Source organism: Somniosus microcephalus, chromosome 4, assembly GCF_052327205.1.
Source record: "Somniosus microcephalus isolate GS21.2 chromosome 4, FLI_Smic_1.0, whole genome shotgun sequence".
In the NCBI taxonomy this organism is placed as follows: Eukaryota; Metazoa; Chordata; class Chondrichthyes; order Squaliformes; family Somniosidae; genus Somniosus; species Somniosus microcephalus.
Genome location: NC_140990.1, coordinates 269,943,444 through 269,966,117, shown reverse-complemented (window position 1 = coordinate 269,966,117; position 22,674 = coordinate 269,943,444). Strand labels below are relative to the sequence as shown.

Below are 22,674 nucleotides of genomic sequence, written 5' to 3'. Positions count from 1 at the left end.
GTTCCATTATGTATGTTTTTGTTGAACTCTGAAACAGTTGGATAGTATATCTTTTTTGGTGAGGGGAAAGATGTAATGCGGGGTGCACGTTTGCTGTACGTGCGTCTGGTTCATGGTCACGTGACCCGCACGTGACTTGCTTTGCCTTGCTCTCTCGCCCGTGTGTGTGTGTATAGTTTGGGCTGCAGACACATGGAGCTCTCAGCACGAGCCCCTACAACTCTTGTAGTTAACTTGTTTTTATATACTTAAATAAAACGGTGATACTCTTCTGAAATGCATGGCTTCACCTTACTCTATAAAGAGGTATCGACACACCCCTGTGATCAAATAGTTTGCAGACACTATCAAAGCTCACATATGAAGAATTAGCACTTTGGCAAGGTACTAGAAGTTGGCTGGCACCCTGGGAATAGTAGAACTGTATTTGGCAAATAGTAAATGCCTTCAGGGAATGGAGGAAAAATTGGCAAAAGGAGCAAGAAACACATTCATATATTTTTTTTTAAGTGAAATTTTTGGTTCTGCTTCCCAATGACCTGTACGTGAATGATATCTTATAAATTTGAGTTATTCTGATGTTAAAAAGTTTTGTTCATAGCAAGGGACATTGTTGAAAAACAACTTAAATATTATTTTGGTTCTTTAGATGTTTCATCAAGGATCATAGATGCTAGCATATCTAACGGACTGCAAACAGAGAAATCGAACAGCCTTGCTAGTGTAGAAGTCTCCAAGCACTCTGATCAAGGTAATCAATAAAAGTGATAGGTGCAAATGGAATAAATGATAGAAATGGCTAAGATTGCTGAGAATTATGTCTTGACTCTAAGTCGATCCAAATTTGCTTTATTTTCATAGTTCAGATTTGAAATTACTTGTCACGATAAAAAAAGGCCTGTCCCATGCATGTACAGTGGGAAAGTGCTCAAGTTTGATTCTGCAAGACCATTTTGGAAGTTCTCATGCCTTCATGCTTAGTGGGCTTCATCATTAGTGGATGACAGTCAAAAAGTGGTCGGTGGATTTTTTTCTCTGTTTCCTATTACTGTCCATCCAAAGTTCCCCAGAGCTGTAATGAATGTGCCTCCCTGGTGGTCTAGTGTATATTTGCCCAACTTGTCTGACGGCTTAGGAAGAGTCTCCTTACTTGCACATTAACTTTATTTTGGAAAACTTAAAATTCACATATCCAATGAAAGTGTGAATTAATGTGGAACACTGATGAGTTCACCTCATGTTACTGAAACTCATGTCAAACTTTTTAGGCTGGATATTCTTCTATTTGGCTGTCCATTTTTGAGGTGACCAACAGAAGAATATCAGAGGTTTGAGGCCCAAAGCCAATTCTTCACCCCAGATGTATCCTAACAGATCTTCCCTGCCACATGTAATAAAGGTGGATGGGCAAGGTTTTCATTCAGGGCCACTTTTCCCTCAGATTTGCCCAATCACCGCCAGGTGGTAGAGAATATCTAGGAGGAAGAGGCATTGTGGTTTGTTCGTCACAGGCTCCACCGGGCCAGAAGGGACCCAGAGCATCCCGAAGGGAAGTATTTAAATTCTATCACTTAAAGCTTTTAAAATGTTCTTTTAATTTTTTAAGAGTTTTATAAAGTTTTAAAGATTTTAAAAGTTTATTTAATTTTACTTTCAGTATGTAAAAAGAATATTTAAGAATGTATGTATTTTTAAAGACTTTATATAGTGTTTTTAAAGTTTACTCATGCAGACTGGGCCTCAGGAACTAATGGGGTCTCTCTTAGGTCTGCCTCTGTTCTTCTGCTTTCAGGAAGAGGAGGAAGAGGATTAGGTGGGCTATTGCAGAGATGACAGGTTGAACAGGCACTATAAATGATCTCCGGCTCCTGCCTGTTGGTACCCATGCCTCCTTCACTGCAGATTCAGAAGGGCTACTTCATTGTGACCTCCCTAAAAAAGCAATAATTGAGTTGTGCCACATGCCAAACAGCTACAGGCACAATCTAAAAGGGAGACCTTGATCTGATAAAGATCTAACACTGAAAATGAGTCTTGGCCCCATTTTGGCAACAAACTCAACTCAGTCATTTCTTGACATTGAGCTCTCCTCCACAACTGCAAAAGCTCCCATTTGCAAATCCTTCTGCTGCTCCTCACAGGGAATTACCTTTCAACAAATTATTCTGAATGTATCACATCAGTGACAACACCATATCACTGACAACAAATTTGGCTACTTTCTTACCATTTAAGGCCATCGTGGCTACCTTTGTGTCTACTCTTGTGTGCCCTTTCAGTCTAAACCTCCTACTTCTCCTACAGTGGCAGGAGGTTCTGAGGTGGTTAACTAATGATTTGCAGCAGGAGCTCTGGGAATTGAAGTGGCATTTCATGTCTTTGAATGTGGGCCATTTTCCCTTTAAAAAGAAAGTAGAGAGTGTGTAGGGACACTGCATTTGGTCATCTGGAATCCAACCCAGGTTTGAGAAGGAAATCCTTCATAAAGGCAAAGTGGCATTTACTTCCATTTGTCCAGATCATGTCCTTTATGGGCCTCCTTTCTTTCGGGCTCAAAACTAGGTTATCCTTTGCCAGACTATGGACAGTAAAACTTCAACGGGAGTCTTTAAACCTGTGTACTTGGTACTCTGAAGAAGCACCACCATCAGTAACATTGATACAGGGCTGGATTCTCTTTCACAAAATTCTGATGGTGCTGTAGTGGGACCATTGCTGCACGACCAGAAGAGGCAGTCAGAAAGCGATAGAAAAGATAGCAAGATCAGACAGAAAGTAGGGACACTGCATTCGGTTATCTGGAATCCAACCCAGGTTTCAGGAGGAATTCCTTCATGCCATGTTCCCACTCCAAGCTAGACTTTCCTCCACCCACCCCCACCAAGATTGCCACTGCCTTCTCTCCTGCCTGTCACATGTTATTGCAGGAGGGAAAGCAAGGCCTGGGTTTCCAGTAGATTTCACTACAAACCGTCCATTGTATGGGTAGTGACAATAAGGCCCCAAAATTATTTTAATGGAGGGAAAGGGCTGAGTAGAGGCCTTCTTTCCTTCCATAATGGCTCAAATCACTCAACATTTTAGGCCTTAACCAAGGTTAGGGGCAAAATAAAAGTGGAAATCTCTTTGTCGCTCTACCACCCCCTTTAAATTCCCAGCTATCTCTTATGGCACTGCAGTGGTGGTCCTGCTGTAGCACCACTGGAGTTTTGTGGAAGTTCGTCATTGTGTGCCTGTCAGAAATCCACCTTACATAGCAAGTGAATCCTGATCGAGGAAAATAGTTTGGGATTGTGGTGGTGTTGGAGAGGCAGGCAGATGTCCTGCTCTGCCATACTACTGTCAGGAAGAGGATAATCAAACCCACAAAACATCTGCCTCGATCATTTTGACTGCTTCCATTGCACCTGCATTTCCTTCCCCCATAGGCCAGCTGCCTGTACATGGTGCTAACATCACCTAGAGCCATGAATATGTGCTGAAGGTGAAGGGTGTTCACAGGACAATTCACTGTAAAATAAAACATACCGTTTGTCCTTGTAGAAGACCTTGGCACCATTTAGAATACTATATCCAGTTTTGATCCCCTCACATGGTGGCTAGTGAGGCTTTGGAAAGGGTGCAGAGTAGGGCTGCAAGATTGATTCCCAGTTTAAAACACCTTAATTACCCAAACAGGCTTAAAGAGCTGTGTCTGTGTACTTTAGAGAAGCAAAGACTGGGGTAATTTGATTGAAATTTATCAAATAATGAAGGGATTAGATTGTGTTTAAGTAGACAAATTATTTCAGCTGGATAGGTTAGGGAGGACCAGGGGTCATGCTTTCAAGTTATGTAAGGGCAGAATTAGCTTAGATGTTAGGCGGTTCTTTTCCCAGAAAATTGAGAATTCAGTGATTTGTGAAGGGATCTAGCACTGGAAAAAAGATTGGGCATGAAAACAGCAAATGAGCAATGGCCTTCAAGGCAGAGATAGTTCGGGTGCAAACCAAGCATATTCTCATAAGCAGGAAAGATGGGGCATCCAATGCTAGAGTTTCCTGGATGGCAAAGGAAATAGAAGTTAAAATAAAACAGAAAAAGGTTTATGACGAATGTCAGATACAGAATACAATCGAAAGCCAGGCAGAATACATAGAGAGCAGGGGGAAATTGGAAAAGGATATAAGAAGGGCAAAGAGAGAGTATGAGAAAAGAATAGCAGGTAATATAAAAAGGAACACCAAAAATCTTTTATAAACATGTAAAAAGTAAAAGGTTAGTTAAAGGAATGGTGGGGCCAATTAAGGACAAAAGAGGAAATCGTCTTGTGGATGCAGGTACTGGATGAGTACTTTGCACCTGTCTTCACAAAAGAAGAGGATGAAGTTAATGTCGGAGTAGAGCAGGAGGAGTAGAGATATTGGATAGGATAAAAGTTAACAAGTCATCCGGTCCAGATGGGATGCATCTTAGATTGCCGAGGTAAACCAGGATGAAGAAAGCAGAAGCTCAATCTTTCAATTCTCCTTGGATATGGGAGTGGTGCCAGAGGACTGGAGGATTACAAATCTTGCACCCTTTTCAAAAAGGGTGAGACAGATAAACCTGGTAACGACAGGCCAATAAGTCTAACATCAGTTGTGGGGGAAACTACTAGAGACCATTGTCAAGGACAAAATTAATTCCCACTTAGAGAAGCATGGGTTAATAAGGGACAAGCCAGCATGGATTTGTTAAAGGCAAATCATGTCTGACTAACATGATTGGGTACTTTGATGAAGTAACAGAGAGGGATGATGAATGTAGTGCAGTAGATGTTGTATATCTAGACTTTCAAAAGGCATTTAATAAAGTACCTCCAAACAGACTTATTCGTAAAACAGAAGCACTTGGCATTAAAGGTACGGTAGTAACTTGGGTATAAAATTGGCTATGGGAGGCAGAGAGTAGTGGTGAACGGATGTTTTTCTGACTGTAGAGAAGTATGCAGTGGGGTCCCCCAGGGGTCGCTATTAGGACCATTGCTTTCCTTGCTATATATAAATGATCAGAACTTGGGAATAAGGAGTACAACTTCGAAGTTTGCGGACGATACAAAACTTGACACTGTAGTAAATAGTGAGTGACGTAAGAAAACTGCTAGACACTTGGTCTAAGCGTTAAACAAAGCTTTAATCAACTGTTTTACAACATGGAGGTCTAGTTGTGTCCTTCACTAGTTCCTGTTAAGAATGTCCTGCACAAGCTGGGCCCGTGCCCGAGTATTTATACTCTCCCTGGACAGTGCCACCCGAAGGCCACTCAGTATTATTTCATAAGCCTTTCTTTCATGAATGACTGATTCATGTCATTGACCATGATAGTAGCAGACTTCAGGAGGACTTAGACAAACTGGTGAAATGGGGAGACGCATGGTAGATGCAATTTAATGTGGATAAATGTGAAGTGATGCACTTTGGGAGAAACAGCGTGGAGAAGGCAGTACAATCTAACTGGTACTAGTTTGAGGGGGTGCAAGAACAGAGGGACCTTCGGTTACATATTCACAAATTTTTGAAGGTGGCATGACAAGTTGAGAAGGCGGTTAAGAAAGCGCTTTGTAAATAGGGCCATTGAATACAAAAACAAGGAAGGCATGCTAAGGCTTTACAAATCTCTGATTAGGCCTCAGCTGGAGTATTGTGTACAATTCTGGGCACCACACTTTGGGAAGGATGTCAAGGCCCTGGAGAGGGTACAGAGGAGGTTTACCATGATGATACCCGAGCTGAGGGAGTTCAGTTATGTGGAGAGATTGGAGAAGGTGGGATTGTTCGCCTTAGAGCAGAGAAGGTTAAGGGGAGACCTAATAGAGGAATTCAACATTATGAGGGGTGTTGATAGAGCAAGTAGGGAGAAACTATTTCCTCTGGTAAGTGGGTCAGTAACCAGAGGCCATAGATTTAAAATAATTGGCAAAAATCTAGAGGTGAAATGAGGAGAAATTTCTTCACACAGACAGTTATTAAGATCTGAAACACACTACCTGAAAGGATGGTGGAATCATATTCCAGAAGAACTTTCAAAAGGCAATTGGACATGTACTTCAAAAGTGCTAATTTGCAGGGTTATGGGGAAAAAGCTGGGGTATGGGATAAAATTGGACAGCTCTTTCAAAGAGCTGGCACAGGCACAATGAGTCAAATGGCCACTATCTGTGCTGTAAGATACTATGGGGGAGAAATTCCCCTTGTTTGTGCCTCCAGTGGGAGGCGCTAACGGGGCACAAATAGCTTCCCCCCACAAACCCGAGGTGACAACTGCGCCTCCCGCGAAATTCCGCGGGAGGCTAATGGCGGTGCTATCGAGTATCGCCTCGATCTTCTGCGCCTGGAGATCATGATGTCCTGAGATCATAGTGCCTTGGGAGAATAATTCGCACTCGCGCCCGCAGCAGCGCGGGGCGATGTTATCGACTGCTGCAGAAGTCGCGAACAGTGAAGCCGACTGCTCGCGGGGCGCAACATAAAGGCGCAGTAGGCTGTAGGGGGTGGCGTGTGCCCAGTCAGCTTCACCTCTGACTGTCTCTGAATGGTTCGAATCGTTCCCACACCCCTGGGTTCTAGACACCGGACTTAGGTACAGGCGGCGATACAGAAAATCGAGTAGACAAGTGGTTTGGTGCAAGAAAACTGCAATTTTTATTAAAGGCACAATAAAACACAATCTTACTGAGAATTACTGAAATAATTACAGGCATAAACAATAACACTTATATGGGAATGGGGAACACACGGTACATCGAGGGAAACAAATACATTAAAAATCCCCTTATCCTTATCCCACCCCCCAATACCTAACTAGATTAAGCTACGAGGGGCCAGGAATTCATGCTCACCAATTTGAAACTTGTTGATTTAACTGGTAGTGGGTTTTGAGGTTCACTCTTGTTGTCCTTTGGGGTTCGTCATTGCCACGTGGTCACAGGGCGCGGCGATGGAGTTGTTTGTGTGAAGCACCCTCCTTTTCCTCCGTTAACGTCTTCGTTGGGTGCTTTGTCGTGATGGGTCTTCTTCGGGCGGTCGCCGACGGTATTTACTGCGGTTGGGGTTCGGTTGGCGGTTTTTACCATTAATGAGATTTTCCTACCCAAGCTTCGACACCAGTTTATTCTTAATTGGGCTTTATTGTCCAAGTGTCAAACGCCAGCTTATAACTAGGCCGTTTGTCTTGATTTTACTGTCCATACTTCGAACGCCAACTTATTCGTCAAACGCCAGCTTATAACTAGGCCATTTGTCCCCCAAAGCGTCTTTCCGCTGCCCTTCTCTGCCTTTACCGGTTTTACCGTTTTTCTCGTCTCGTCTCATCTGTTTGTGGCCCCGTGTCGTGTGTCCTGTGTGTTTTCGATTCGGGTCTCGTTCTCCTCCCGCGTTTGGCCCCCGGTGTAGTAATGGGCGTCCTTGGTGTCTGGCAGCATGGGGAGGGAGAAGAGGGCCCGCCACGAGGCACGAAGCGAGAGCAAGAGGCAGGAGGCCAGAGCAAGAGGCAAGCAGCAAGAGATAAGAGACCGATCACTACCGGTGGGCCTACAATTATACCCGATTCTTCACCCCTTATCTGCACGCCAAATCAGGTCAGTCCTTTGTTTAACTTTTGGCGGGCTCGTTTAAAATGATTACAGCCATTTACTTTAACGACTTCTGGGGCGGTTGTCTCCTGGTAAAATGGCTTTGATGTCCTGGCTGTTTGTTATTTATGAAACTTAATCGGGTTTCCTGGCTTGGCAGCTACCTGTGAGCTGTTACCGATTATTTATGCGAAGAGTTGATGGCCTTCAGATTAGGCCCATCCTGACTTGATCTGTTCCAAGGTGAAAAATGCATATTCTGTGTTTGCCTAGCTGTCTGGCTTTACAAAGTCTTTCACAGATTCATGCATGTTAGGTTTCATTTCAGGGCCTGCCCTTTTGCAGGGCCTTGCTTTTTTAAAAATCCTGTCGGTTTTGGTCGCGAGGTTTCAGAAGCCATTTTGGGTACCCTTTTTAATAACTTGTCCAAACAGGGTCCCTTTATCCATAACTTTTGGGGAATGTGGGAATTTTGAGAACCCTACATAGGCAACCGGCCAAAAAAAAGCCGATTTAAAAAAAAAAATTATTTTCGGCCACCAGTTGCGGCGACCGCGTCGTGATCGCTCAGCCCGGCATTCTGCTTGAGTGCTGGGCTGATTGCGCGGCACTCCCACTCCCCAGTGACCCAGAAATCTACAATGAAACCTGCAGAGCTCACAGCATGGGGCCCTTCCCTTTAATGAAGGGAAGAGCCCCTGCAATGCGGCAGTGCCACGTGTGTCGCTGTTGAGCACATCACCCCGGATTGGAACATTCCCCACCTCTTGCGTTCCAAGAGGAAAGTGGAGTGCAAAAAGAGGGAATTTAACAAATGTTTGAAAAGGCTATCGCCTGGCACTAACTTTCCAAACATTTTTCACTTAGCGCCCCAAATGGCCCTCTAGGGGAATTTCTTCCCCTATGATTCTAATAATAGACCTGTGCAGTAAACAATGGTTTGCTGTATATCTTCAAGAGAAAGCTGGACTTGCTTCTGTGACACTAATGAGCTTGAGCTTGTGACCAAATACTGGCAAGTCCTAGAGTAGGTAAGCCAGGGTAGTCAATTTTTTTTTATTCACTTATGGGATCTGGGCTTCGCTGGCAAGGCCAGCATTTATTGCCCATCCCTAGTTGCCCTTGAGAAGGTGGTGGTGAGCCGCCTTCTTGAACCGCTGCAGTCCATGTGGTGAAGGTACTCCCACAGTGCTGTTAGGTAGGGAGTTCCAGGATTTTGACCCAGCGACGATGATGGATCAGCGATATATTTCTAAATCAGGATGGTGTGTGACTTGGAGGGGAACTTGGAGGTGGTGGTGTCCCCATGTGCCTGCTGCCCTTGTCCTTCTAGGTGGAAAAGGTCGCGGGTTTGGGAGATGCTGCCAAAGAAGCCTTGGCGAGTTGCTGCAGTGCCTCTTGTAGTTGGTACACACTCTAGCCACGGTATGCCGGTGGTTGAGAGAGTGAATGTTTAAGGTGGTGGATGGGGTACCAATCAAGCAGGCTGCTTTGTCCTGGATGGTGTTGAGCTTCTTGAGTGTTGTTGGAGCTGCACTCATCCAGGCAAGTGGAGAGTATTCCATCACACTCCTTAATTGTGCATTGTAGATAAGGCTTTGGGGAGTCAGGAGATGAGACACTCGCCGCAGAATACCTAGCCTCTGACATGCTCTTGTTGCCACAGTATTTATGTTGCTCATCCTGTTAAGTTTCTGGTTAATGGTGACCCTCAGGATGTTGATAGTAGGGGATTCGATGATGGTAATGACATTGAATGTCAAGGGGAGATGGTTAGACTCTCGCTTGTTGGATATAGTCATTGCCTGGTACTTCTGTGGTGCGAATGTTACCTGCCACTTATCAGCCCAAGCCTGAATGTTGTCCAGGTCTTATTGCATACGGGCATGGACTGCTTCATTATCTGAGGATAACAACAGAAAATGCTGGAAAAACTCAGCAGGCCAGGGCAGCATCCGTGGAGAGAGAAACAGAGTTAACGTTTCAGGTCAATGACCTTTCATCAGAACTGGAAAAAAGCAGGAAATGGAAAGCAGGTTTAGGGGCTGGGAAAAGGGGGAGGCGAAAAAAGAACAAAAGGGAAGGTCAGTGATAGGATAGAAAGCAGGAGAGATTAAGAAACATTGAGAGACATTAAGGGATATTGTGGTAATGGTAATGGGACAGGTTAAGAAACAAAGGATGGCTCTAGAAGGGGTGTGAATTGCGCTGGCAGAATGAAGGACAGCTGCCAGGTAGGAGGGAAGAAAAAAAAAAGGGTCCAAACAAAAATTGTGGGTAAAAAAAAGAAAATATATATATGTGATAGGGGTCGAGGTTATGATCTGAAATTGTTGAACTCTAGTCCAGAGGGCTGTAGAGTGCCTAATCGAAAGATGAGGTGCTGTTCCTCGAGCTTACGCTGAGCATCCGTGGAACAGTGCAAGAGGCCGAGGATGGTGAGATCTGAGTGGGAATGGAGCGGAGAATTAAAGTGACAGGCCACCGGGAGCTCGGGGTCCCCTTTACGGACTGAATGGAGGTGTTCCGCAAAGCGGTAACTCAATCTGCGTTTGTTCTCTCCAATGTAGAGGAGACCACATCATGAGCAACGAATACAGTATAGTACATTGCAAGAAGTACAAGTAAATCGCTGTTTCACCTGGAAGGGGTGTTTGGGGCCCTGGACAGTGGGAAGGGGGGAGGTATAAGGGCATGTGTTGCATCTCCTGCGCTTGCACGGGAAGGTGCCGGGTGAAGGGGAAGGGGTGCTGGGGGTGGTAGAGGAGTGGACTAGGGTGTTGCAGAGGGAGCAGTCCCTACGGAATGCTGAAAGGGGAGGGGAGGGGAAGATGCTTTTGGTGGTGGGATCACGCTAGAAGTGGCGGAAATGGCGGAGGATGATCCGTTGAATGTGGAGGCTGGTGGGGTGAAAGGTGAGGACAAGGGGAACTCTATTGTGGTTCCAGGAGAGAGGGGCAGGGTTGAGGGCAGAAGTGCGGGAGATAGAACAGCCACGGTCAAGGGCCGTGTCAACCACAGTAGAGGTGAATCCTCGGTTGAGGAAAAAGGAAGACATGTCGGAAGCACTGGTATGGAAGGTGGCATCGTCGGAGCAGATGTGGCGGAGACGGAGAACATGGGAGAATGGAATAGAGTCCTTACAGAAGGCGGGGTGGGAGGACATGTAGTCCAGGTAGCTTTGGGAGTCAGTGGGCTTGTAGTGAATGTTAGTCAATAACCTATCCCTAGAGATGGAGTCGGAGAAGTCGAGGAAGGGAAGGGAAGAGTTGGAGATGGACCATGTGAAGGTGAGGGAAGGGTGGAAATTGGAAGCAAAGTGAATTAAATTTTCTAGTTCAGGGCGAGAGCAGGAGACGGCACCGATACAGTCATCAATGTACTGGAAAAAGAGGTGAGGGAAGGGACCCGAGTAGGACTGGAACAAAGAGTGTTCCACATATCCCACGAAAAGGCACGCATAGCTAGGACCCATGCGGGTACCCATAGCAACACCTTTGATTTGGAGGAAATGAGTGCAGTCAAAGAGAAGTTGTTCAATGTGAGAACAAGTTGAGCCAGGCGGAGGAGGGTGGTGGTGGATGGAGACTGGGCGGGCCTCTGTTCAAGGAAGAAGCGGAGCGCCCTCAGGCCATCCTGGTGGGGGATGGAGGTGTAGAGTAATTGTACACTCCCTCCGCGACACCCTAGTCCACTCCTCTACCACCCCCAGCACCCCTTCCCCTTCGCCCGGCACCTTCCCGTGCAAGCGCAGGAGATGCAACACATGCCCTTATACCTCCCCCTATCCCAATCCCACTGTCCAGGGCCCCAAACACCCCATCCAGGTGAAACAGCGATTTACTTGTACTTCTTGCCATTTAGTACACTGTATTCGCTGCTCACGATGTGGTCTCCTCTACATTGGGGAGACCAAATGCAGATTGGGTGACCGCTTTGTGGAACACCTCCGTTCAGTCCGTAAGGGGGACTCCGAGCTCCCGGTGGCCTGTCACTGTAATTCTCCGCTCCACTCCCACTCAGACCTCACCATCCTCGGCCTCTTGCACTGTTCCACGGAAGCTCAGCGTAAACTTGAGGAACAGCACCTCATCTTTCGATTAAGTACTCTACAGCCCTCTGGACTCAACATAGAGTTCAACAATTTCAGATCATAACCTCGGCCCCTATCACATATATATATTTTCTTTTTTTATCCACAATTTTTGTTTGGCCCCCTTTTTTCTTCTTCCCTCCCACATGGCAGCTGTCCTTCATTCTGCCAGCGCAATTCACACCCCATCTAGAGCCATCCTTTGTTTCTTAACCTGTCCCATTACCACCTCCTCTCGCCTTGAATATCTCTTAATGTCTCTCAATGTCTCTTAATCTCTCCTGCTTTCTATCCTATCACTGACCTTCCCTTTTGTTCTTTCATCCCCTCCCCCTTTTTCCAGCCCCTAAACCTGCTTTCCATTTCCCGCTTTTTTCCAGTTCTGACGAAAGGTCACCGACCAGAAACGTTGGCCTCGATTTTCCTGGAGCCGTCAGGCAGGGTTTCAGGCGTGCGGGGGTTGAAAATCGCAGAAAAAGGGGGTCGCAACACCCCCCGCCCGATTCCCCGCCCCGTCCGACTTTCGCCCCATTGTTTCAACGCGACACCCGAATCAGTCCCGCCCGCAGCAGGCGGGACTGGTCATCGGGAGCCTAATGAGCAATAATTGGCATCTATAATCTAATTTTAAGGGGCCCTTGCAATTTTCAGCCTTTCCCCACGTAAACTACTCTTGGTGGGAACACCGCTGATGAAACCTGGCGTGAGCAATGTCGGCTTGCTTACTTTCAGCTGCAGGTCAATCAGGAATGAAGAGATTTAATCAGACAGCATTTGTAGGCTGCAGGACCTTGTTGCTCCAGGCTTGGGGCAACTTGTTGAAGGCTTAGGCACAGCTGTGGAAGGTTGGAGCCTCACACACTTCTCCAGTGTGAGCTCCTGGGAAGCACCTCTCACCACCCTCACTCAGCGCTCCCTCAACGGAGGCATCTGCCAGAAGCATGGGAGGCCTTTTGTTCCTTCCCTTTTTGGCATTAGAGGATCTCCAACAGCAGAGGAGGCTGCAGCAGATCCAGCAACAACAGCAGCACCAGCAACAGCAGCACCAGCAACAGCAGGAGTGACAGGCTGCGGCTCAGCCACCTGAGGCAGCACAAGCCAGAAGGGGCCAGCGCATGGAAGGTCATCGGCGCAGGAGATACCCCCCAAACAGGGTCTACAGACACAGGGTGAGCTACCTCAACATGACTGAGCAGCAGTGCCAAAGGCGGCTCCGACTTTTGCGAGAGGTAGTGACTGACATCTGCGCAATGCTACAGCAAGACCTGGAGCCCAGAGCACCAGGTCGACACTCCTTACCATTGGCCATCAAAGTCACCACCGCACTCAACTTTTATGCCTCAGGCTCCTTCCAGGGATCAGCAGCAGACATCAGCGGCATCTCCCAGGCAGCCGCACACACTTGCATCAAACAGGTCACCGATGCCCTCTTTGCCCTCACGCACAATCACATCCATTTCACCCGGGATCGCGCAAGTGTGAGAACGCGAGCGCGTGGATTAGCTCAGCTGGCAGACTTTCCAAGGGTGCAGGGCATCATTGACTGCACACATGTGGCCCTTAGGGCACCCCATCGCAATCCAGGAGTTTTTGTCAACCGCAAGGGCTTCCACTCCCTTAACGTTCAGCTGGTGTGTGACCACAAGAAGGTGATTTTGCATGTTTGTGCCAAGTACCCTGGCAGCTGCCATGACTCCCTCATACTGCGCCAGTCTACTGTGCCTCCGTTATTCAGTCCGCCAAACGAACTTCAGGGATGGCTACTTGGAGACAAGGGATATCCCCTGCGGACTTGGCTAATGACGCCGTTGAGGAGACCAGCCAACGAAGCTGAGGAGCGCTACAACTCCAGCCACATTTCCACCAGATGCATTATCGAGCAAGCCATCGGCTTGCTGAAGATGCGCTTCAGATGCCTCGATAGATCAGGTGGAGCCCTACAGTACTCAGCAGCCAGGGTCTCCAAAATCATAGTGGTATGCTGTGCACTCCACAACATGGCACAGCGTCGTGGCTTGCCGATCCCGCAGGACCAAGAGGCTCCTCACAGAGCCACCTCGGATGAGGATGATGCTGAGGAGGAGGAGGAGGAGGAGGAGGAGGACGGAAACGAGCATCCTGCAGAGGCCCGTCAACCAGCGGCACCAGTGCACGAGAACGTTGCTGGGCGGAATGCAAGGAACGCACTCATCCTGGCCAGATTTGCGTAGCCTGGTATCTCAAACACTGTAGCCTCGCTGCTTCTTAACTGACCATGGACAGTGGCCCATCCCTGCGCATTTCTACCTATTGGACCAGCTTGCTGACATCTGCAAGTAATCCTAAGGCCTCAGTGTGAAACCCCTATTTGCCAAATGACAGACGCCACAACTGCAGCAGTTGCCACTAGATTGTTTATGTACAAGAAACTGATGGCATTAAAACTATATACAAGACTTTTCACCCAAGTGACTACCCTTGTGATTAGTGGTGCTTTATTTTTCTCTTACGTGTGCTCCTACGTAGTGGTACCCCCTGTGGCTTCAGCAGATGTGGAGGCCCCTTGCTCACTTTCCTGCTGCTCCTGTCTCGACACCTTTGGCGGGTGTCCTCTGGGGTGGCGAGCCTGTGAGGGCTCGCCAGCAGTCTGCTGCTCCTGGGGCTGTGCAGGGGTTGAGACTCCTATCTCACTTGGGTGTGGACTCCGGCAGGGCTCTGACCGAGGGCTCTGAAGTGGCATGGAAGTGTGAGCGCGTGGAGAGGAGCCCCCACTTCCTTGAGGTGTGCCAACAACCTCCCTCTCATGGGTCAGCTCCCCCTCAGCGCCTGCAAGTGGCTGGAGAGCACCTTGCTGCACATCAGGGGGGCCATGGGGACCCGTATCTGCACTGGAAGTCCTGTTCAGAGGGACTTCCATGAAGGTTTGGTTTCGGTGCTCAATAGATGCCCATCACTCCTCAAGAGATGTCATTCTATTCTGAGCACTCACCATGTTTTCGATACCCTGGCGACTAAGCTCCTCCATGGCCGCAGCCCTCCTCTCCTTGGCCGCAGCCCTCCTCTCCTCGGCCGCAGCCCTCCTCTCCTCGGCTGCAGCCCTCCTCTCCTCGCCTGCAGCCAGCCTTACCACGGAGGTAGCCATCCTTTCCGTGGTGATGCTTTCATGCGCCAATGACTCCAATAAGGCTCTGCTCATGCTCGCCATGGACTCCTCCATTCGCTCCACACTCGCAGTGACCCTGGAGACAAAACCTGCCAGATACTCCTGCATCTGTGCATGGAGACCCATCACCTCCTCTCTTGCGGATGGACCCAGAGGCATAGGGTCGACATGCAGCTGAGCTGAGCTGGCAGAGGCCTGCGCCCTCCGACGAGGACTCTCCACTGCTGTCCCTGTCTCCATAATCTGCTGATGCTCACTTGTGAGCTGTGATACACCAGGTGACAACACTACTCTATCTCGCGAAGGCCCCACCGAGGTGTGAGTGTCTGCACTGGTGCTGGGTACGCTGAATTCTGCTGACGCTGCGCCCTCAGAGGTTGGAGCTTCCTCTGAGGCGTCTGGCTGCTCAGCCTCTTCCTCCTCTGCAGTGGGGACGGGGGCTTTGGATGGTCCTGTGGGGGAGTAAAGGAAAGAGTTAGAGATGTGATGCCAAGGTTACATGCACATTGGATTTTGCAGATGCTCATAAGTCCAAATGATGTAGCTTCAGACTCGTTGCAACGACTCATGCTATGTCAATGAGAGAGATGGAAAACTATTCTGTCACCAGCTTGCGGGCTTGCTCCTGTCTCTCCTTCCCCAGCTTCCAGAGCCACGTCAGCCCCAACAATCTCCATCACTGCTTCCTCCCAGGGGGTCAGGTGCGCGATTGAGATGGGCCTCCTCCAGTCCTGGCTCGCTCTCTCCTGTTGTGAGCTCTCTTTTCCTGCAATGAGGGAGACAAGTGGAGTTTGAGTGAGAGTGCAGGAGTGAGTGTAGAGATTGCATAGCATAGATACTTAGAAGGAGACAAAGATGGTGTGAGGCTGCAAGACCAAGGGCCCTCCCTATGTGTTGTCAGTTGTGTTCCAAGCATCAGAGTGAGAGGCAGTGTGAGGGCTGCATGGTGGAATAGTTAAGTGAATGTGAGCATAGAGAGATAGGGAATGGGTAAGGGTGCATGGATGTGACTGTGAAGTGGGATGTGGAGGAAGAGATTGCTGAAGCTGAGTGCTGTTGGGGAAAGGCAATGGGGATCAGGTTGAGGGTGATGGAAACTTCATACTTACTTTTCCTGTACGGTGAAGGTCATGGAAGCGCTTCCTGCACTGCATCCAGGTCCGTCCGGTGGCTCCCTGAGAGTTCACCTCTGCAGTCACCTCCATCCATGCAGCCCTGGTCTCTTTGGGAGGCCTCTTCCTCCCTGAGCTAGGGAAGAGGACCTCCCTGTGGGCCCTAACCCCATCCACCAATGTCTGCAGTGACGTCTCATCAGATTTGGCGGCAGCTTGGCTTCTGCCGCTGGCAGCAGCTGGTGCAGGCTCCTCTGCCATTCTGTACGACTGGTTGGGAAGCCTGCAGAGGTTGAAAAGCTTGCTGGAGACTTTAAAAGCACCATGAATGATGACATCATACTGTGGGGCTTTCTGACTGGAAATGGACAATTAGCAAGGGTGCCCACACGCTGGAAAGTAATTGGCCAATTGAGGGAAAATTGCGTCCAGCTGGCAGACCCATTTAGATTCGTGTCGGTACCCGACATTCGGGGAACCCAACAATTCCCCGCACCTGCAGGAAAATTGGCCCCGTTAACTCTGTTTCTCTCTCCACGGATGCTAACCTGGCCTGCTGAGTTTTTCCAGTGTTTTCTGTTGTTATTTTGGATTTCCAGCATCCGCAGTATTTTGCTATCATTATCTGAGGAGTTGTAAATGTCGCTGAACACTGTGCAGTTATCAGCGAACATCCCCATTTCTGACGTTATGTTGGATGGAAGGTCATTGATGCAGCAGCTGAAGATAGTTGGGCCTAGGACATTGCCCTGAGGAACTCCTGCAGCGATGTCCTGGGGCTGTGATGATTGACCTTCAACCACCACAACCATCTTCCTTTGTGCTAGGTATGACTCCAGCCAGTGGAGTGTTTTTTCCCTGATTCCCATTGACTTCAGTTTTACTGGGGCTCCTTGATGCCACACTCGGTCAAATGCTGTCTTGATGTCAAGGGCAGTCACTTCACCTCATCTCTGGAATTCAGCTCTGTAGTGTATGTACCTTGAAGAAGGAACTATATTCTGCAGCCCCTGTATACTGCAGTACCAGTAGTGACCACCCCTGTATATAAGCCTGTGCAGTAACTTTGTATAGTACTTCCAGTTTTGTCTCCATTCAGTAAACGCCTGTTATAACCAACTTCTGCAGTCCGTGTCTCAATTACACACGGACGTTACACTGGTGACGAACAGATCCGAACTTACCTACAGTTCTGCACCACCTCACGGGGATCCATCCCTGAAGCGAAGTTGTTAGAGGTCGAGGCCAGAAGGAAGAAATCCAAAAAGAAAAAACAAACAAACAGAAGAAACGGGCGTCGACCGTGGGCAACCGCCCTCTGATTCATTGAATTCGAAAATTTGCAGGAGAGGCTGTCGAGAGCGGGGCTTGGTTATCCAGTCTATGGTGTTCCAGCTAATCGGGCTGGTGACAGGTAGTACACTGATCCTTCCTGGGCTGCGGCGGGCTAGAGCTCGATCGGGTGGCTTTTCAACGGGGCCGAGCAGCGTTGTCGGGAAGAGGAGAGAGAGAGAGAGGGTGGAGCACACAGGGCGCGGCCGGTGCTACGAAGCCGGGCAGCGTACAGACCCAAGAAGAGGGAGGAAAGTGTCCCATAGGGTCTGCTCTGACGACGGGAACAGTAATTAAAATAAAAGAAATTAGAAGCGCAGAAAGCCGCGAGGAGCTGCAGTTTGCCACGGGGACCGCGGAGAGCGGTGTTGGCAGCAGCGCGGGGGGGGAAGTGTGCGAAGACCATAGGGCATCGCCATCAAGGCATAAAAACGCCAGCAACAGCGCTAGCAGCAGCGGAAAAGACAGAAAGCGTGGGAGGCGCCATCTTAATCCAGCGGGGAAGAAGGCAAAGCGCGGGAGGCGCCATTTTGTTCAATCGGGGAAGAAGGCAAAGCGCGGGAGGCGCCATCTTAGATCTCCAAGATGCCGAAGACTGGCAATATCACTGCCTTCGATAATGCAATAGAAGACTGGACCATGTATGTGGAAAGAGTCGAAGTATATTGCAAGGCAAATGAAGTAGCCGATGAGAAAAAGGCATCGGTACTAATAAACTTAATGGGCGCAAGAACGTACAGCCTATTGCGGAACCTGATCACTCCAGTCAAACTGATGGCGAAGAGTTTTAACGAAATTGTTGATATCCTACAGGAACACCTAAATCCTACACCGCTGCTGATAGCAGAAAGATTTAAATTCCACAAGAGAAATCAGCATAAAGATGAGAGCAATGCTGATTACCTTACGGAACTACGCAACCTATCAAAGCACTACCAGTTCAGAGCAGGACTGGCAGATACCCTACGGGACAAATTTGTCTGTGGACTCCTGAGTGAAGGAACCCAGAAGAGGTTACTCTCAGAGAAAGAGCTGACGCTAGAGAAGGCTTTCAGCGTGGCAGTATCGTACGAAGCAGCAGCAAGGGGAGCTGCGGAAATACAGCAAAAGCCACAGGAATACGGCACCCATGAAATGACACGGGGATTTGAAAAATGTTATCGCTGCGGCAGAACAACCCATGACCAGAAGGACTGCTGGTCCAAGGACAAAACATGCAGGCAATGCGGAAAGATGGGACACATTGCACGAGTTTGCAGGTCCGGGAAAAAGACTAACGACAACAAAAAGACTACTACGGAAAAGTACAGGAAAGTACAAAAGATGACGGACAGTAGTTCCGAAGACCAGAAGAGCGATAGTGAATCCGGGAACAAGAGACTAAGCTGTCTCAAACTACACAACGTAATCACAAAAGAGGATCACCAAACCATTTGGGTCACCCTCACGATAGCAGGGTCCCAAGTCAAAATGGAATTGGATACAGGATCAGCCCTGACCGTCATGAATCGACGAGACTACGAGCGGCTATTCTCACACATACCCTTGAAAGACACATCCATTGTCTTGAAGACATATACGGGGCAGAAAGTATACCCCAGAGGGAAAATAAGGGTGCCTGTTGATTACAACGGCAAGGAAATACAGAAATTGTATCTGTACATACTGCAAGATGGTGGACCACCGTTATTGGGACGTGAATGGATCAGAAAGATAAGTTTAGACTGGCACTCCATTCAGGCACTGACGGTGGCTGGTGAAAAGGATGACGACGTCACACCTGGACGATTGTCAAAAATCTTGGCTAACGCTAAAGAGGTATTTCAACAAGAACTGGAAACTCTTAAAGGCGTAACCGCCGCGATAAAAATAGAAGAGAATGCAATTCCCAAGATTTTCAAAGCAAGACCAGTACCGTATGCAATTCGCCCAGCCGTCGAGGCAGAGCCGGAGAATCTGGAGAATGCAGGCGTGTTAACTAAGGTAGACTGGAGTGAGTGGGCGACACCCATCATTCCTGTCATGAAGAAAATGTTAAACAATAAGTCTGAGGAGGCAAGGAAGGTTCGCATCTGTGGGGACTTCAAGGTGACTGTGAACCCAATCCTTCACACAGTACAGTATCCTCTTCCGAGGATAGAAGATATTTTCGCCTCACTATCTGGAGGGAAACGTTTTACAAAAATTGACCTAGCGCAAGCATATTTGCAGATGGAGGTTGAAGAATCCTCTAGGAAATATCTCACGATAAACACTCACAAAGGTCTTTACCAGTATAATCGACTGGTATTCGGAGTTGCATCAGCTCCGGCTATATGGCAAAGAGTGATGGAACAAGTCCTGCAAGGGATTCCGGGGACTCAGTGTTACTTGGACGACATCCTAGTGACAGGTGAAAATGACAGTGAACACCTTGCCAACCTAGAGCAGGTGCTCACTAGACTAAGAGAACATGGGCTACGAGCCAATCGCCCCAAGTGCGAGTTTTTTAAGAAACAAATATCGTATTGTGGCCACGTGATTGATGAAGAGGGGTTACATAAGTCCCCTGACAAAATTGAAGCGGTAGTTAAGGCTCCAGCGCCTGAAAATGTGTCGCAACTGAGGTCATTCCTCGGATTGGTGAATTACTACCATAAGTTTTTGCCGAATTTGTCCACAACTCTGCACCCACTGAACGCCCTGCTACAAACTGGAGTAGCATGGAAATGGAGCGATGAATGTAAGCCGGCCTTTCAGAAGTGTAAAGGCCTGATCACTTCAAGAGAAGTATTGGCTCACTACAACCCATCACTACCGATAAGACTGGCGTGTGATGCGTCTCCCTACGGCGTTGGAGCGGTACTGTCACATAAATCCCTTGATGGTTCACAGAGGCCGATAGGTTTTGCGTCACGCTCGTTAACTGCAGCCGAGCGTAACTATGCCCAGATTGACAGAGAGGCCCTCAGCCTGGTGTGGGGGGTGAAGAAGTTCAATCACTACCTGCACGGACAGAAATTTACTCTACTAACTGATCATCAACCTCTTGTCTCCATTTTGAACCCTAAGAAGGGCGTCCCGATAATGACAGCACAACAGCTACAGAGGTGGTCCCTTTTCCTAGGGGCACACCAATATGACATCGAGTACAAAGGAACTAAACAGCATGGGAATGCTGATGGATTGTCACGCCTACCGTTGCCAACGGTGGAAGAAGCACCTGCAGTGGATCCTGTGGAGATATTCCACTCGACCATAGTCGAATGTCTACCTGTGACGAATGCAAACATAGAAAAGGAAACACGAAATGACCCGACACTCTCCAGGGTCTATGATTTAACGGTGAAGGGATGGCCAGCACATGGCGAACCACTGTTGCCAGCATTCTCGCCAAGAAGAGAACAGCTGTCAGTGTGCCGAGGAACCTTGATGTGTGGATCCAGAGTAGTAATTCCACCCAAATTGAAGGATAGAGTGCTCAATGAGCTTCATGAGGGTCATCTGGGAGGGGTAAAAATGAAGAACTTAGCCAGAGCGTTTGTGTGGTGGCCGGGAAGCGATAGAGAAATCGAAGAGATGACCAAGAGCTGTACAGGATGCCAGAAGGTCCAAAACGCCCCACCACAAGCCCCTCTACATCCATGGGAGTGGCCCTCATCTCCATGGCAAAGGGTACACATTGATTTTGCTGGTCCATTTATGGACTCGATGTTTTTAATTGCGGTGGATGCACATTCAAAGTGGCCAGAGGTAATAAAAATGTCCTCAACCACCACAGAAAAAACTATCACAGTCTTACGAACCATATTCGCCAGAAATGGGCTGCCTGAACAGATTTGCTCCGACAATGGACCACAGTTTGTGTCTGAAGAGTTCCGGAGGTTCTTAAAGAACAATGGTGTTAAGCATTACACATCCGCCCCATATCATCCAGCCACCAATGGATTGGCTGAGAGGTTCGTTCAAACATTCAAGAAGGCTATCAAGGCAATGTGTAATGAAGACATACCCCTACAACAGAAGGTGGATAACTTCTTGTTTGCCTACCGGAATGCGACACATGCGGTTACCAACCAAACTCCAGCCATGATGTTCTTCAATCGAAGTCTACGATGCCGCTTGGATTTGGTTAAGCCAAACATCAGAAGAGATGTGGAGAACAGGCAGTTTCAGAATATGAATGAAAGGCCAACCAGGAGTTTTAAGATAGGTCAACCAGTTTTGGCCCGGGACTACCGCACAGAGAAATGGCAGCCAGGAACGATCTGCACACGGCAAGGACCTCTAATGTATACCGTGGACGTTGGAGAGAGCATTGTAAGACGCCATGCTGACCAGATTCTAGAGTCACTGGAAAACGTCAAATCTACACCACGATCCTATACACCTGGTGATGAAACCGAAGTACCAATTGCATCTACCTCAGAATCGGTGATATTGGAAGCAGAAGAACCAAACAACGACGTTGATCCCGAATCAACTTTGCCAGAAGAACCTGATACCCCAAAGAGGCGTTATCCGGACAGAATCAGGAAGCCTCTTCAAAGACTGAATTTATAATTGATTAACTTCAGCTAATGTATATAGCAACTGTAATTGTAGATATGTTATTTAATTATTAATCGAATGTTATGTACTGTTTAGCTAAAAGGGGAGGAATTGTAGTGTATGTACCTTGAAGAAGGAACTATATTCTGCAGCCCCTGTATACTGCAGTACCAGTAGTGACCACCCCTGTATATAAGCCTGTGCAGTAACTTTGTATAGTAGTTCCAGTTTTGTCTCCATTCAGTAAACACCTGTTATAACCAACTTCTGCAGTCCATGTCTCAATTACACACAGACGTTACAAGCTCCTTTGTCCATGTTTGGACCAAGGCTGTAATGAGGTCTGGAGCCAAGTTGTCATGGCGGAACCCAAACTGGGCATCAGTGAGCAGGTTATTGGTGAGTAAGTGCCGCTTGATAGCACTGTCAATGACACCATCCTTCACTTTGATTGAGAGTAGACTGATGAGGCGGTAATTGGCCAGGTTGGATTTGTCCTGCTTTTTGTGGACAAGACATACCAGGGCAGTTTTCCACATTGTCGGATAGATGCCAGTGTTGTAGCTGTACTGGAACAGCTTGGCTAGAGGCATGGCTAGAGGAGCACAAGCCTTCAGCACGATAGCCGTGATGTTGTTGGGGCCCATGGCCTTTGCTGTATCCAGTGCGCTCAGCCGTTTCTTGATATCACGTGGAGTGAATCGAATTGGCTGAAGACTGGCTTCTGTGATGGTGGGGACGTCGGGGGTAGGCCGATATGGATCATCCACTCGGCACTTCTGGCTGAAGTTGGTTGCAAATGCTTCAGCTTTGTCTTTTGCACTCACGTGCTGGGCTCCACCATCATTGAGGCTGGGGATATTCTTGGAGCCTC

The 22,674-nt window shown here is 48.1% G+C and overlaps 1 protein-coding gene across 1 annotated transcript in view; it reads left to right on the top strand.

The window, feature by feature from the left end:
• Positions 1 to 22,674, top strand: part of LOC147120452 (adenylate cyclase type 10-like) — a 231,646-nt gene that overhangs the window by 74,875 nt on the left and 134,097 nt on the right. The window contains exon 4 of the mRNA XM_085984226.1: positions 650 to 751. Coding sequence (XP_085840352.1) covers positions 650 to 751 — 102 coding nt within the window. The remainder of the gene's footprint in view (positions 1 to 649; positions 752 to 22,674) is intronic.